At 47.7% G+C, this 15067-nt stretch overlaps 1 protein-coding gene across 4 annotated transcripts; it reads left to right on the top strand.

Annotated features, from left to right (window-relative positions):
* The first annotated feature begins 3007 nt into the window (after positions 1-3007).
* On the top strand, positions 3008-12373 carry 1700030J22Rik (RIKEN cDNA 1700030J22 gene). Of its 4 annotated transcripts, none has more exons than NM_001357255.1 (3): positions 3008-3188; positions 8268-8502; positions 9811-12373. In NM_001357255.1, the coding sequence occupies exon 3, from the start codon at positions 9922-9924 to the stop codon at positions 10828-10830; it is 909 nt and encodes a 302-aa protein (NP_001344184.1). In that variant the 5' UTR covers positions 3008-3188; positions 8268-8502; positions 9811-9921; the 3' UTR covers positions 10831-12373. The 4 variants fall into 4 exon arrangements, with proteins under 4 accessions (NP_001344184.1, NP_081379.1, NP_001344182.1 ...); NM_027103.3 differs by having other exon boundaries at positions 8268-8515; NM_001357253.1 differs by having other exon boundaries at positions 3008-3192; positions 8268-8515.
* Positions 12374-15067: the final 2694 nt, after the last annotated feature.

Genomic DNA, 15067 nt, shown 5'->3' with positions numbered 1-15067 from the left:
TTGTGATTTTTATTTGGATATTAATGTTTTACTTAGTGACTGCTAGTTTTAGAAGGGTTGATTTTAATTATAGGATGTTCCAGTGTCTGGTGCTAGGTATACCACTGAGGTGTACTGTGCCTAACCATGTGAAATGATTAAAGAGAAAAAAAAATAGAAGTCTGGTGTGGTGGTGCACGCCTTTAATTCAGGAGGCAGAGGCAGGCGGATTTCTGAGTTCCAGGACAGTCAGGGCTACACAGAGAAACCCTGTCTTGAAAAACCAAAAAAAGGAAAGGAAAAAAGAAAAGAAAAAAAAAAAGAAATTAGGCCAGGGGCTAGAGGGGTCAGTGGTTAGGAGGGCTTGCTGTTCCTGCTTCTTGCAGACAACCTGGGGGTTGTTTCCAGCACCCATGTGGTAGCTCAAAACCATCCCTAACTCCAGTTCCAGGGGATCTGATGCCTTCTATTTCTGAAGGAATCACAGGCACATAAGATGCTCAAGCTCAGGGCGAGGTTTACCCATGGTTCTCTGTGTGCATTGACCTTTAGAGAGGGGAATAGGTGTCAACTGGTCAGCAGTGCACACGGTGTGTCTGCACATGGTCAACAGTGCACAAGGTGTGTCTGAACTTCCATCCTGTTCAGGTTTCTATTTAGTAGCCATAGACACTAGAACTTTCTGAAACTGGCTTAAACTGTTGTTTACAACTCAAGTGCACTTACTGCCACCGTAGTTTCTGAAAGCTGATATGGCGCACTCTAACGTCAACTATAAAAATGCTGACTGGGAGTTTGGGATTACACATGCACACTGATATGAATGTATAACTGGCTTGGTGTCTCCCAACACTTAGAAGGTGGAGACCAGAAGGTCAGGAGTTCAAGGTCATCTTTTAGCTACAGATCCCATGGCCAGCCTGGGCTCAGATGAGCTCAAATAAAAACAAACTCCACTACCAAACCAAACCCCTCGGTGACACCCCCCACCCTCTCAAGGAAAGTGGGTAGACTGCTCTAGCATATCTCCTCGGACTACAGCATGCAATTCTATACTTATTTGCTTTAGCCTGGCTCTCATGTAGTCCAGGCTGAACTGGAGGGTAGAGAGTCAAGGACCACCTTGACTCCAGAGTTTCCTGCTTTCAACTTCCATGGGCTGGACTAAAGGCATGCACCACCACACCTGGCATACTTTCTTTCTTTGCCATTTTTTCTTTAGTCTTTGTCTATTTTCTTAACATCTTTGAATGTTTTCAAAGAATTAAAACCTCAGAAATATAGTAGGGGGAAGGGGGGGCTGGTGATGGAGAGATGGTTTAGTGGTCAAAAGCTCTGGCTGCCCTTCCAAAAGACCTGGGTTCAGTTCCCAGGATCTGCATGGATGTTTATGAATGCCTCTAACACCAGTTCCAAAGTATCCGATCCCGCTTTTAACCGCCATGGACACCAGGCATGGAAGTAGTGCACCGACACACATTCATCCAGAATGCCAATACACTTAAAAAATAATTAAAGTTAAAAAAAAAAATTGTTCACAAGGTATTAAATCGTAAAACTCCACAAAACAAAGCAACACTTTGGAGGCTGACTATGTTGGGTTTTAGTAGAACCACTAGAGGGCGCCCCACACAGTATCTGGTATGAAAAAGACCAGTGGTATGGAACTGCAGACTCTGCTGCAGCAGACTGGAAAATTTGACCTGCCCCCTTCCCCACCCCCACTTCTGAGCTTTTCTGTGGCTGTTGAAAAGACTTGTCTACCTTCGGTTGTAAAGATCATGGTTGAGTGGCCAGGTCTGGTGGCATGTGCTTGTAATTCCAGCATTCAGAGACAGAAGGAAGCTGTTGGAGGCCAGACTAGACGTCATAGTGAAAGCCTACCTCAAAACACCGAGGAACGGAGACACATCTTGGTGACAGACTCGCTGTCTAGCAGGCGAACCTAGAAAACAATGAAAGAGTGTGTCTTTATGACTGTCCAGTATGAACATGGTGTACATACATATACACAGGCAGAACACTCATACGCATAAATCCAAAAATACATAGAAAATTTTAGAAATATGTGTCATAGCCCATTAGATACGCTGGTATAGCAATATAATTACAATATCTATCATATATGCTTGTTAAAGTATTTCCCTCATATATATGGGGGAAATAACAAATATTCACAGTCTAGAAGAGGACTTTGTTCCAACTTCATGTGTCATATACATCACATCTTTAGAGGCCGTTAATGCTATAAATCTATGCTATCGATTGTATATATGCTATACTGTATATATATTATATAATGCTATAAGTGTAAAAAGTAGTAATTCTTAGCCATTTTTTCCAAAAGCCTTTGACTCAGCCTGCTTTTGGAGACTTGTTTTCTTAATACTTTTTAAACCAGAAAGCAAAGGGACCTTGGAACTAGACATGAGTTGGGCACCAAGGGCAGCATAGTGGAGAAGTGGGCGGCCCCCTCGCGAGAAACTGCTGCTTCTGCCCCACTAAAGTGGGCAGCACCAAAAAGAACAAAACCAGAAATCCTTCCTGTCAGCAGGTGTGGAAGCCCACGCCCTCGATCCCTTCAATGTTGATTTAGGACATCGAGGAAGGAGGGTTGCCATGAGTTCGAGACCGCACCAGGCTACAAAACAAGGAAGACTCGGTCTCAAAATTATGCAACTAGGAATGAGTCGTCCCGCGAAGTTCTGCTCTCGCTTTCAACACGGGATCCCAAGAAGGAAGGGACGATTCTGCCCAAAGGAAGAAGTGGCCAAATCTCCAGACACTGTTTGTGTGGCCTCTGAGGCATTCCTTCTAGAAGGCAAAAGGCTGTTGCAGCGCAACTTGGCCGCCCAACGTCGCCAGTGCCTGCGAAGCTCTCGAAGCGTCTGGCAACGCGGCACCTAGCAACCACGCACAGAGCGACGGGAATGCTCCTTAGCCCCGCCCTCAGAGGGGACTCCGCCCTTGAGCTGGTTTGTTGCGGGGTTACGTCACTTCCGGCATGCCTGCACCTAGGCCCGCCTCCGACGCGGCCGTAACCTAGGGCAACAGCCCGGCTCTTGGGGGCCGCGACTTGCCGCTCCGGACCTTCCTTACCTCGCGGCCCCGTAGGAGCGTCTGAGTGGCTGTGGCCACGTCCTCACCCCGGGGAACACTCCCTAGACACTTCACGGGCGGCAGAGCCGCGGAAGGAAGCAATCTTCAGGGTGGGTAAGCGAGACGAAGATGGGGTACGGTTCTGGGGTAGCCTGGACTGGGCGGGGCCTAGGGAGCCGCTTGGGCCTCAGGGAGGAGCCGTTTGATAGGCGTGGTCTGTGGGGGCGTGGTTGAGGTTTCAATGGAAGGAGCTTGATGCAGCCCTCTTGATCTTCTGAAGGAAGGGTAAACTCTCAGCTTGTAGCGTGTAGGGAGCCTCTTGGAGGGAGGGAAGGAACTTATGCGGCATGAAGGAGTGTGCAGGGACTATTAGTAAAAGGGAGAAACCAGGTGGGAAGGCGTGGGCGCGAGATTCCGTCTGCCGTGAGCCTTGGGAGCCCTCAGAAGGCCATCCTTTCAGGACCCAGCCCTTAGTGAATTCAGAGAGCCGGAAAAAAAGGGGCGGAATGAAACCCCGTCCAAAACAGAAATCTAGAACCTAGGCAAAAATGAAAAAGGGCACGAGTTGGAAATGGTTGACATAGAAATGGCACACGCCCTACCCTGCAAGTGGAATTATTGGCTGTTGTAAGTTGCTATGTGGGTGCCAGGAACGAACGTGGGTCTTTGGCAAGAGTAGCAAGTGCTCTTAACTGCTGAGCCATTTCTCCAGCCCTCAGTCACCTTATTTTTATTTATTTATTTATTTATTTTTTTTTTTTTGAGACATGTTCTCTCGCTGAACCCAGAGTTCACTGATTTGGCTAGCCTGGCTAGCTGGCAAGCTCTAGGAATCCTCCTGTCTCTGCTTCCTGGCGCTGGAATTAAAGGCTTTCATTCATTATAGCAATTGGCTTTTTGTGTGGGTACTGGGGCCCTTAACTCTGTTTTCTCTACCTGTGTGGCAAGCACTGTATGACGGAGCCATCTTCTTTCTCAAGCCCATTCGAGAAGAAATGCATGGGCTTGTAAGCCAGGAAGCCTAACCTGAAAATGGTAAGCTTCAGGCTCACTGAGAAACTGTCTCAAGGGACTAAGGCAGGTGAGGAAGAGAGCAGGGGTACCTGATGTGCACACCATGTGTGTAAAAACACGAGTTTAAGAAAATGGAAAAATATGGGCTGGAAAGATAGCTAAGGAGTTTAAGAGCACTGGCTGCTCTTGCAGAGGGCCCAGGTTCAATACCCAGAACCTACATGGTAGCTCATGACTAACTCGAGTTCAGAGGATCCAATGCTCTTCTCTGGTCTCCTAGCATGCAGGGCTCGCAGCCTGCGGTACACAGACATGCTGGCAAAACATCCATACATATAAAAAAAATTTTTAAATAAGGAAAGAAAGGTAGCAATACAGACCTCCTGCATTCTAACAGAACAGTAAATTGGTATATAATTTGTGAGAAATCACAAGCGAGCCATTTAAGTACTTGGCTTAATCCCAGCACTTAAGAAACAGAGGCAGAGCCGGGCATTGTGGCGCATGCCTTTAATCCCAGCACTTGGGAGGCAGAGGCAGGCAGATTTCTGAGTTCGAGGCCAGCCTGGTCTACAAAGTGAGTTCCAGGACAACCAGGGCTACACAGAGAAACCCTGTCTCAAAAAACAAAACAAAACAAAATAAAAAAACAAAAAAAGAAGCAGAGCCAGAAGGATTGCTCCAAGTTTAAGGCCAGCTCTGTCTCAAAACACATTAGAGCGGCTGGAGAGATGGCTCAGTGGTTAAGAGCACTTGTTTTGCAGAGAACCCAAGGTTTGATTCCCAGCAACTACGTGGTGGCTCTCAGTTGTCTGTTATTCTAATGCTGTCTTCTGGTCTCTGAAGTACAAGGCACACATGGAGTGTACATATGTAGGCAAAACACTCATACACACAACACAGATAAACCTAATACAATTTAATTTGTTTGTATTTCTTAAGTGTTCACCTGTATGTGTGTGTGTGTGTAGCACATATATGCAATGCTGCCAAGGGAGGGAATCAGATTCTCTGGACCTGGAGTTACAGACAGTTGTGAATTGCCATATGGGTGTTGGGAACTGAACCTGGGTCCTCTGCAAGAGCAACAAATGTTCTTAATTGCTGAAGGACCGCTCCAGTCTCCCAAATAATAAACAGACAAACAAATCTTTACAGTATTCTTTTGTTTGTTTGTTTGTTTGAGACAGGGTTTCTCTGTGTAGCCCTGGCTGTCCTGGAACTCACTCTGTAGACCAGGCTGGCCTCGAACTCAGAAATCTGCCTGTGCTGGGATTAAAGGCGTGCGCCACCACGCTCGGCAAAACAAACAAATCTTAAAAAGAAAACCGAACCAAAACAAAAAGATGAAACCACACATCTCTGGCTTTGGTGATTTTATTTTTATTTTGGCAGTGCAGGCAGGGGGAGGGCGATGAGGGAAGATTGAGACAGGCCTTGACTGCCTCCTGCCTCAGCCTCCCACAATGGGGGGACAGACATGCGCTGTCATATCTAACTCTAGTTGATGCTTGTGTTTTGTCAACTGTTAATGTGATTAGATGAAAGGAACAGTAGCAGAAGTTGAAGGTGTGTTTATAGTCGGAAAACTTAAAATTGAAGCCATGAACTAACTGACTCATTCACTGTTAATTCTAAGGCTGGAAAGGAGAGCACCTCTGCTCTTACAGAGGACCCCATCTGGTACCTCATAACTGCCTGTATCTCCAGTTCTCAGAGCAGCAATGTCTCTGGTCTCAATGGGCACGCACAGCCCAGCACTTGCAAACTACCACCCCCCTCGGTACACTCACACTCACGCAATATACTTAAAATAATAAAAAAAGTTATCAGTGCAATTGGGCGTTTATATGTTAGCATACATGTATCACGGGACTGTGCCTAGGCTTGCATGTGGCGGGCACAAGACAGCTTCCTGGAGTTGATTTCCGCTTCCACCTCCTGTTTTTTTCTGTTGTGCTGTGTATTCTAGGCTGGCTGGCTAATGAGCTTCCAGGAGGTTCTACAGCCAGTGCCTTCCATTTCACTGGGAGTGTGGGAGGAGTTACAGACCGAGCTCAGTGTCTGTCTGTCTCTCTCTCAATTAAATCCTGTGGCTTCTGGGGATTGTGCTTGGGTCATCAGGTTTGTACTGTGAGAGCTTTTACCTGCCAAGTCATCTCACTGGCCCTGAATTTTTTTTTTAATTAGGAAAAGGGCAGCCACATTCTCTTGCTGTGGAACATTAGTTTCTGCCTGAGAAACCTGAGTGTTCTCAAGTGGCGTATAATGAATTGCGATGCAGTGATCTGACCACACTTTGACCAGTTTCCCCTCCGTCAAAGGAGCCAGTGCAGGTCCTGGGTAACGTACAATGCTGTTTATAAACAACTCCCGAATTTCCTGTGCTGCAGTGTAATGGAGTGCAGCTGGGCTGTCTTCTTAGACCCTCGTGGGGTCCAGTGTCTGCTGCATCGTGGGGCTCACCCTAAACTACTTTCTTCATCCTTTGCTGGTCCTCACTCTCAGTCTGCACAGACACCTTCAGATTCTTTTCAGGACAGGCACAGCTGGAAAGGGCTCCTGGGATTGTGAACTGTGGCTGGATGGCAGGATCCGTTCCTCTTTGTGATGCAGACGCAGGCATTTTCAGGTTCCCCAGGCTTTGGCTGTGCACTTCCCCTTGCAAGGTCTTGCTCTGTGTTCAGGGCTAGAAGATACTGCTGGTGTGCAGGAACCAGTGTTGCTTCTGTATTGGGAAGAGAGAGCTTTCCAAAAGCAGCACTTCTCCAAGCTTGGTGGATCTTTAGAGTGACCCGGGGCTTAAAAAATACCATTCCTCAGGTCATCGAGGTGGCTCAGCCCCTAAAGGCACTTGTCAAGGCACCAGGTGACCTGAGTTCAATCCCCAGAATGCATGTAAAGGTGGAACATATATAGTCACCCCAAACAATACACATATATCAACGCTTAGCTGTAAGTGGTGGCCCACACCAAAATCCCAGCCACTTGGTGACTAAGATGGGAAGTTGGATCCAGTCTGGCAATTTAGGGAGACTTTGTTGCAAAAGCAACCCATGGTGCACCCATCAGTCAGCAGCCCCACTATAAGCCCTTCCCAGCACTTACTCCAAGTCCAGCAGCCCCACTGTGAGCCCTTCCCAGCGCTTACTCCAAGTCCAGCAGCCCCACTGTGAGCCCTTCCCAGCGCTTACTCCAAGTCCAGCAGCCCCACTGTGAGCCTTTCCCAGGGCTTACTCCGCGTCCAGACCGTGCCAGAGGCGTGAGGATCAGCTGCTAAGTGTAGAACTCAGAGCAGAGTTAGCAGGTTCTGTGACAGTCTCGTCTCACCTCTTTATATGTTACCATAAAGATAAACTTCGATACTGCTTTCCAAGTATTTCCAGGCGAGCCCCACCTGGGGGATGAGGCTGTGATTTCTCTGTATCTCTGCCAGCACTTGCTGCTTTGCTGTGTTTGGAGGAAGTAGAGCGGAGTGGACCAGCAGGGGGAAGTGTGGAAAGAGAGTAACTAACTGGCGTCTTGGGAAGTTTGTGACCCCCCAGCCGACTCTGAGGGTTCTGGGAACAAGTGAAGCCTGAGTCTGTAAGCTGTGTGGTCCCTCTTGTCTCCTGATGTCAGCGTAGTGCCATTCGTATACCTGTGTCCCTTGTGAACTCTGTAATAGTAGCAAGCGATAGAGCTGATGCTAGCTAGTGCCTTCCTACCTTTCCTTTGTCCCTCTGGCCATTACCGCATTCAGTAGTCTTGGGCTGGTAGGTGATTCTGGCAGGTAAATGAACTTTCCTCACAAGCCTGGTGACCTGAGTTCAATCCCTAGTGTGAGTGTGAGTGTGTGTGTGTGTGTGTGTGTGTGTGTGTGTGTGATGGGGAATTAAAGGACAGAACTACAGAAGTGTTGTCCTCTGACGTCCATGAAAATGTTGTGGCATATCCCTCCACCTCCCCCATCTCACACACACACACACACACACACACACACACACACACACACGTTAAAAAAAATACACTAGTTTTTAACTAAAATTAGCCATATCTTTTTTGTCAGCAGTTATAAATGGGTAATTTTGAAACGTTTATTCTCAGTCTTTCTTGTATATAATAAAAGATTTCACTTCAGCTACTGATCTGATTAAAAAAATAATATTAAAACCAGCTTTAATTGAACTTTGCAGGAAGAAGATGTTAAAAACCATAAGCAATCACCCTAGTAATGGATGTCTGTGAGGAAAGCGAGACTTTTTTAGAAAATACAGAAAATCAGAAAATTGAAGCTACGGAAGAGACGGCACCAACTTTACATTGTCCGGACGAGAAAAGTGAAAGGAGTCATGTCTGCTGCCTTCTTGGTGTCAGCGACCTCACACTGGAAGAGGATGGGAGGGCCAGCGAGTGTGCCATCAGCACCGGGTGGGAGGAAGCTGTGAGTGCCGCCTTGGGTCTTTCTCACCTTCGTGTCTACTATGGGGCTTTTTCCAAAGTAGTTTGTATTACTGATAGTGTTGTAGTGAATGTAGGAGCCTTGGGACGGAGGAGAAACAGCGACACAGCGTGTGCTCACGGGCACCCATAGATGGTCTGTCAACATCTCCACAGCCATCTGGGACCTCGTGCTGGGAAGGAGGCTGCAGAGCACCCAGAGGTGAAACGTGGCACCCAGAGATCACGAACTAGTAACTGGGCACAGCGGGCTGGAAAGCTCCTGAGAGACCCACAGGCTCTGTTCTCCTGGCTCTCTAGAGCCTCTGGTTTCTCAGATCCAGGAGTGGAAGCCAGCACTGAGACCTCTAAGGCAGGTGCCTCGCTAGCACAGTTTTATAAGGAATGTGGGGCTTGTGACTTGCAGTGGGCCAGCAAGTTGGCTCAGCATGTAGAGACACCTGCAGTGCAAGTCCTGGAGACCTGGTGCCCACATACAGGAGGAAGGAGAGGAGCGACTGCACAGACTTGCCTCTGACTGTCGCACTCACACCCTCGCACGCTCGTCCATGCGTAGATCATACACAGCTGTGTGAGTGCACACACACCAAACAGTTACAGTGATAAGGAAACGTTGTCAAACCTAAGATTAAATGTGGGCTTCCCAGGTTAGACAACAGAAGATGCAGGTTGCCCTAGTTAAATTTCAGATTGTGATCCCTACATAGCCCTGTGGGGTTTTCGTTGTTGTTGTTGTTGTTGTTGTTGTTGAAGTAGGCAGCCTCAGCCAGGAGGCTTCAGAAAGAAGTGGGCATAGCTGTACCTTGGGCACTCAGGGGTCCTGGTTCCCAGGGCTTCTCTTTCTGAACTGTCCTGTGCTTGGGAGACTGACTCACAGTACGAAAACCCCTTGGTCGGAAATGAACAGTTTTGATCCACGTTGCTGAACTTGAAGGAAGCTGTAGTCAGCACTCCAGGGGCTCAGCGCAAGTGCCACCGCCCAGGTTTTAGTTAACAGCAGCTCCTGCGCGTGCCCGAGATGAACATGTTCTGCTGTAATATAGTTGTTTGTGTGAGGCCAAGGTTTCAGAAGCAGAGGCAGGAGTTATGGCCAGTGAGGCTACATAAGACCGTGTGTGTGTGTGTGTGTGTGTATGTGTGTGTGTGTATTTAAGATAAGTCAAGTTTAAGAAAAAAAACATGGCTCAAGTAAGGCTACCAGATTAGGGGTGTGGCCAAGATGGCGGAAGCAGGGCCTGGCGTAGTTGGCTTGAGGGTGACCTGCTACTTTCTCTGCAGGTCCATGGCTGGGGAAGGACCTCACCAACTGCCTGCATCTGGTCAAAGAAGAAAGTGAAAAGGGGGAGGGCCAGAGAAGGCACCAATGGTGGCAACGACTGCTTGTTCTGTATGAGTCTTTCCCAAGGGAGTCTGGAGCCCCGGTCCCTCTTGGAGGTTGGGAAACTGGAGGCGGGTGCTGAGGCCGAGGTGAGCACCCAGAAGAGCTGGAGCTCTGAGAAGAACTGGAGCGGCCTCTCCCAGGGCCCCGGCACTGCTTCCAGAGAGCAGTCTAACAAACTCTGCATTCCCACCGACGTGCATGGAGAAAAAAAAAGCCTGCAACTCAAGGAGTTTATCTGGTGCATGGAGGAGTGGCCTATGCCCGAGACAGTTAGCAGCAAGGCCGGCAGGAACCCCAGCGGAAGCCCCGAGCAAGGGCTCTCCACCCCTGACTCCCTTGCAGCCAAGGCTCTTGTGGTTCTTCCCCCGCTGAAAAGCTCTCCCCACAACTTGGACGTCCTGAGTAAGAAAAGCAGGAATATTTTCTGGCAGCCGGAAGAAAAGGTGCTGAGGGTGGAAAAAGACGATTGTATGGCTTGTGCAGATGGACTGAAAGGAGTAGACGGGAAAGGTGAAAAGAGACACTTTGAGCTGGCCAGCCACGTGAAGGTCACCAACGTACTGCCTTTCCCACCCACTGCGGCCCAGACCCACCTGCTGTCAGCCGAGTCCCAAAGGTGCTGCCTGCACTGGTCCCTCCTGCCCCAGAAAAGCACTGTGTTCCCACCTAACCCCAGCGACATCCACTACCTTGCCACCCTGCAGGTTTTGGGGCAACAGGGAAAGCAAAGCTGCAGAACTAGGCTCAAAACCAAGGACACAAAACCTCCCAGGACCACTGCCAAGCATATTATCACAGAGGCCAAGCAGCAAAACAGGCCCCACGTGCTAGAAAGCAAAGTCTTCCCTAAACCTCTCTTGCCATCCCTCACAGTGAGCAGAGTTGTCATCCCCGTCTCCACCCACAGAGTACTCTGATTTGCCACAATATAATTCCCTGGGACTGAGTGCTGCCTGAAACTCATTTGTCCCTTCCTGTCTTACCTTCTCCTTCTGTTTCCACTCCTCAATCAAACCTCCCCTCCCCTCCCCATCTTCTCCACTCCTCACCCCATCCTTTATCCTCCCCCCCCTTTTTTAGTGGGTTTGGATTCATTCTCAAAAACAGTATATTGAGGTAGGCAGGTGTGGTGACACACCTGTATTTCTAGCATTTGGGAGACTGGAGCAGGAGGATACCAAATTCAAGGCCAGCCTGGACTATACAAGACACTGTATGCATGTTACCTGCTTCTGCTGCTAAGCCATTTATAAACTCTAAGGTGGGTCAGCCTGGGTCTGCCTTCTTGGACAGTGGCTCCCATGGAGGGAGGCGGAGCATCGGAAAGGCACATGGCTGCTCTCACCCCAGCCCCAGAGCCTCCCTACAGGGCTTCTGCTCCCAGCAGAGCCCCAGCTGAGTGCATGCTCAGCTTAGGGAGGCACCAGCTTGTATTTGAATCAGGCAGCTGTTGTCTTTTCTTTCCCTCAACAATGATGTAAGACACTTGAGGAGTGGAAAGTCCCAGCTCTATCCTAGTGGATACACCAGTGTCCAAGGTGACATATCTTTGTCTTGCATCCAGAGACATTGTCCAGTACCTCCCCTGCCTAGGGTGTCACATCTTCATATTGCAGCCTCAAGCATCTCTGTGAAGACTAGAAGGCTTATTAGTCACAGAGTAATAAAAGCCTGAAGAGGAGGTTAGGAATTGGTTGGTCGGGAGAACCCCTCACTGATTGCTCTGACCTGACCTCCCTCCCTTCATCAGCCTTCACTTGCCTCTGGGAAGCCTGGGCTGTGGACACAGAGGAAGGAAATGCTGTTGTTACTTTATCCCTGCCTTCCCCCGCCCTCAGCTTGTTTCCACCCGTGTGTAGCTCCGGACATTACCAGTGCTGGTGATAGGTGGACAGATGCTTCAACCATTTTGTGGTACTCAGTAATCATTAAATTGCTTTGTAATAGCTTAGTTTGAATTGCTTAGAGTAGGCTGTATTTGAACTCAGATTTCCCCATCTCCTTGGTGATGACAGCATATGACTGTATTCTCTCTTGTTTTAAGTTTACGATTAGCATTGCTCTCTAAGATCTCATCTGTTAGCCAGAGGCTTTTTGGTTTGTTTTATTTTCATTGTTTCTGGTGTCTTGGTTTCCTCTAACTCATACTGGCCTGGAGGTAACTTTGAACTGATCCTCCTGCCTCAGCCTTCCAAGGGCTTAGATTATAGGCACGTGCCAATGTCTAGCCTTCTGAAAAACAAAAACTAAACTGCTAGCCAGGAATGGTTGTATAAGCCTGCAGAAAACACACAGAAAACCAAAACAAAGCCAGAGTACGAAGGTAAAGGAGCGAAAGGTCACAGCACAGGGTAAGAAGAGAATGCGCTGGCTGGGGCAGCTCGAGAAGAGTTTGTTAGAGTCCTTTTGTCCACTCTTCCTCTTCCAAATAAACCACCTGGATTCTATCCCAAAGAGAAATTGGCTCTCTCACTGTTTCTGGATAGTGAGGTAGGACCTACACAGGCCCTGGGCCTGCCCGCCTGAGCCAGGGCTCTCTCCAGCTCCCTGACCAAGCAGCAGAAGCGCGAATAAGCTCCCAATAGAAAGGCAAGAAGCATGGACTAGCAGAGCACTTACCACAAATGGCTGGCCAGGACTTCCCTGCTTGGCCCAGGGTCCTTTGCCTTGAGTTTTTCAGGCAGTTTGGAAAGAAAGACTAGGCTAAGTCACAAAAGTTTTGTTAGGTTTATTTTATGTATAATGTTTTACTACATGTATATTTCCATATGTGTGTGTGTGTGTGTGTGTGTGTGTGTGTGTGTGGTGCCCACACAAGTCAGAAAAGGGCCTCAGATCCCTTGGAACCTGAGTTAGAGATGGTTGTGAGCTATTGTGTGGGTTCTAGAAATCACACCTGGGTCCTTTGGAAGAGCAGCCAGTGCTCTTAACTACTAGGCCCTTTCTCTAGCTCACACAATATAAAATTTTAAGTTATCATGCAAAGTAATGGGTTTTCATTATGACATTCTTACATGGGAAAGTCTTTGAGGGCTGGTGAGATGGCTCAGCAGGTAGAGGCCCCTGCCGCTAAGCGTGATGACCTGAGTTCCATCCCCAGGCTTCACACGACTGATAGATAAGTTTGAAGAGTGTTCATATCCAGCAATTAAATGTTTTTCAAAATTAGAAAAAGTGTTCTATTCAGATAAGCGTTAAGTTCTGAGGGACAAATTAGGATAGGTTATGAATGGAATACCATTATGAAATCCATTCCTGGGCCTTTGAGATGGCTCAGCCTGCAAAGGCCTGTGTACAAACCTAATGGCCGGAATTCAGTCTCTGGATCTCATGGTAGGAGGGAATAGACTTCTGGAAATTGTCTTCTAACCTCAACATGTGTGCTGTAGCCCCTGACAATTATTTTGTATTCTAACTTTAAAGAATTGTTAAGGGGCTAGAGAGATGCCTCAGTGGGTTAGAGAGTTTGTCATGCAAGTGCGAGGATCTGAGTTCAGATCTCTAGCACCTACGTGAAAGACAGATTGGGTGTGGGTATCTATAATGCCAGGGCTCTTCCAGGGAGAGGGAAGCAGGGACAGGAAAGGCCCTGGTAGCTGGTGGTCCACACCATGGACAAGCAATGCAGAAGACCCTGTCTCACTGGAGAAGGGGAGGGCCAATATCCAAGGTGGGCCCTCTGACCTCCACACGTGTGGACCCATACTCTCGAGCGTATATAAAACACTTGGAAAATTCTATAGATCTTGGTGGAGACACATGATAGCACTGTTCTGCTGAGTCCCTCAAAATAACTTGAGAGGAGGACCAGTCTGAACAGAGGGCTCACATTTCCTGAGATTTGTTGGGGATACAGGAGATGGAGTCTTTGCTAGCATGCACAAAGCCCTGACTTTTAACTCAGGAGCCCCACTGTAAGCCCATAGAAATTATAGTAGCCGTTACAAATGTATTACATTTGTGTGTGCACGTGTGTGTATACACAGGTGAATGTGACATGACACATGTTTGAAGGTCAGAGGACGGCTGACTGCAGTCAGTTCTCTCCACCAAGTGGGTCTGAGGACTTGGATTTGGGTCTTCAGGCCTTGCAGCAAGCTCCTTTACCCACTGACCGACCCATCTCCCTAGCTCCTCCCTTGTTTCTTTGAAGTGCGATCTGAGAGTGTAATCCAGGCTGGCCTTGACAGGTGATGCTCAGGATTTGGGGGAATATAGGCAGGCATCTCTTTGTGTTTATTTTTTAACCAGATAATCAGACAAAATGCCTCCATGGGCATATGAAAAGCTTTTTGCACTCATCACTTCCCTGCCCGGATAGTTATTTAAGTGCCTGATACAGCATCTGCAAAATTACATATAAATCATATATAATTTAACTTATATAAATTATATAGATAATACAATATATTTAGGTAATATATTGTATTATATTCATACAGTAGTTTTTGATCATTTTTTTCCTTCCCATATCATTAACATGCTTCATAAATGGAGTTGCGGATGACTGCCTGCTGTTCTGTACCTCAGAGATGCTTTATTCTGGTAATCATTAGAGAGTTAAATTTTAAAGGTTTTGTTTTCTCTCGTACTGAAGTTTTCATATAAATCTGTCCACATTTATGACTATTTTTGGCACTTGTAGAACTGCTGAGCAAAAGCATGCGGGTATTTTATGCTCTTTTGTTTTGTTTTGTTTTTTTGTTTTAGTTTTGGTTTTGGTTTTGGTTTTTTCGAGACAGGGTTTCTCTGTAGAGCTCTGGCCATCCTGGAACTCACTCTGTAGGCCAGCGGCCTCAAACTCAGAAATCCGCCTGCCTATGCCTCCCAAGTGCTGGGATTAAAGGCGCGTGCCACCACGCCCGGGGTATTTTATGCTCTGGAGTCTCTTCATAAAGCCTCCCCCAACCCCACTTTGAGACAAAGTCTGGTTGTCCTGGAACTCACTTTGTAGACCAGGTTGGCCTTGAACTCAAGAGATCCTCCTGCCTCTGCCTCTCGAGTGCTGGGATTAAAGGCGTGTACGTACCATCATGTCCTACATAAATTTCTTTCTTTCCTTCTTTTTTTTTTTTTAATTTACGTACAGGAGTACACTGTAGCTCTTCAACACATCAGAAGAGGGCATTAGATCTCACTACAGATGGTTTGTGA

This window comes from Mus musculus, chromosome 8, assembly GCF_000001635.26.
Source record: "Mus musculus strain C57BL/6J chromosome 8, GRCm38.p6 C57BL/6J".
Classification (NCBI taxonomy): Eukaryota; Metazoa; Chordata; class Mammalia; order Rodentia; family Muridae; genus Mus; species Mus musculus.
Note: the sequence above shows the minus strand (reverse complement) of the source record. Positions and strands in the feature narration are given on the sequence as shown.

Excerpts from the sequence above, each read along its gene's own strand:
- 1700030J22Rik (NM_027103.3), top strand. The coding sequence starts at position 8,306 with ATGGATGTCTGTGAGGAAAGCGAGACTTTTTTAGAAAATACAGAAAAT. Across the intron at positions 8,516-9,810 it reads GCACCGGGTGGGAGGAAGCT|GTCCATGGCTGGGGAAGGAC; the intron begins GTGAGTGCCGCC and ends CTTTCTCTGCAG.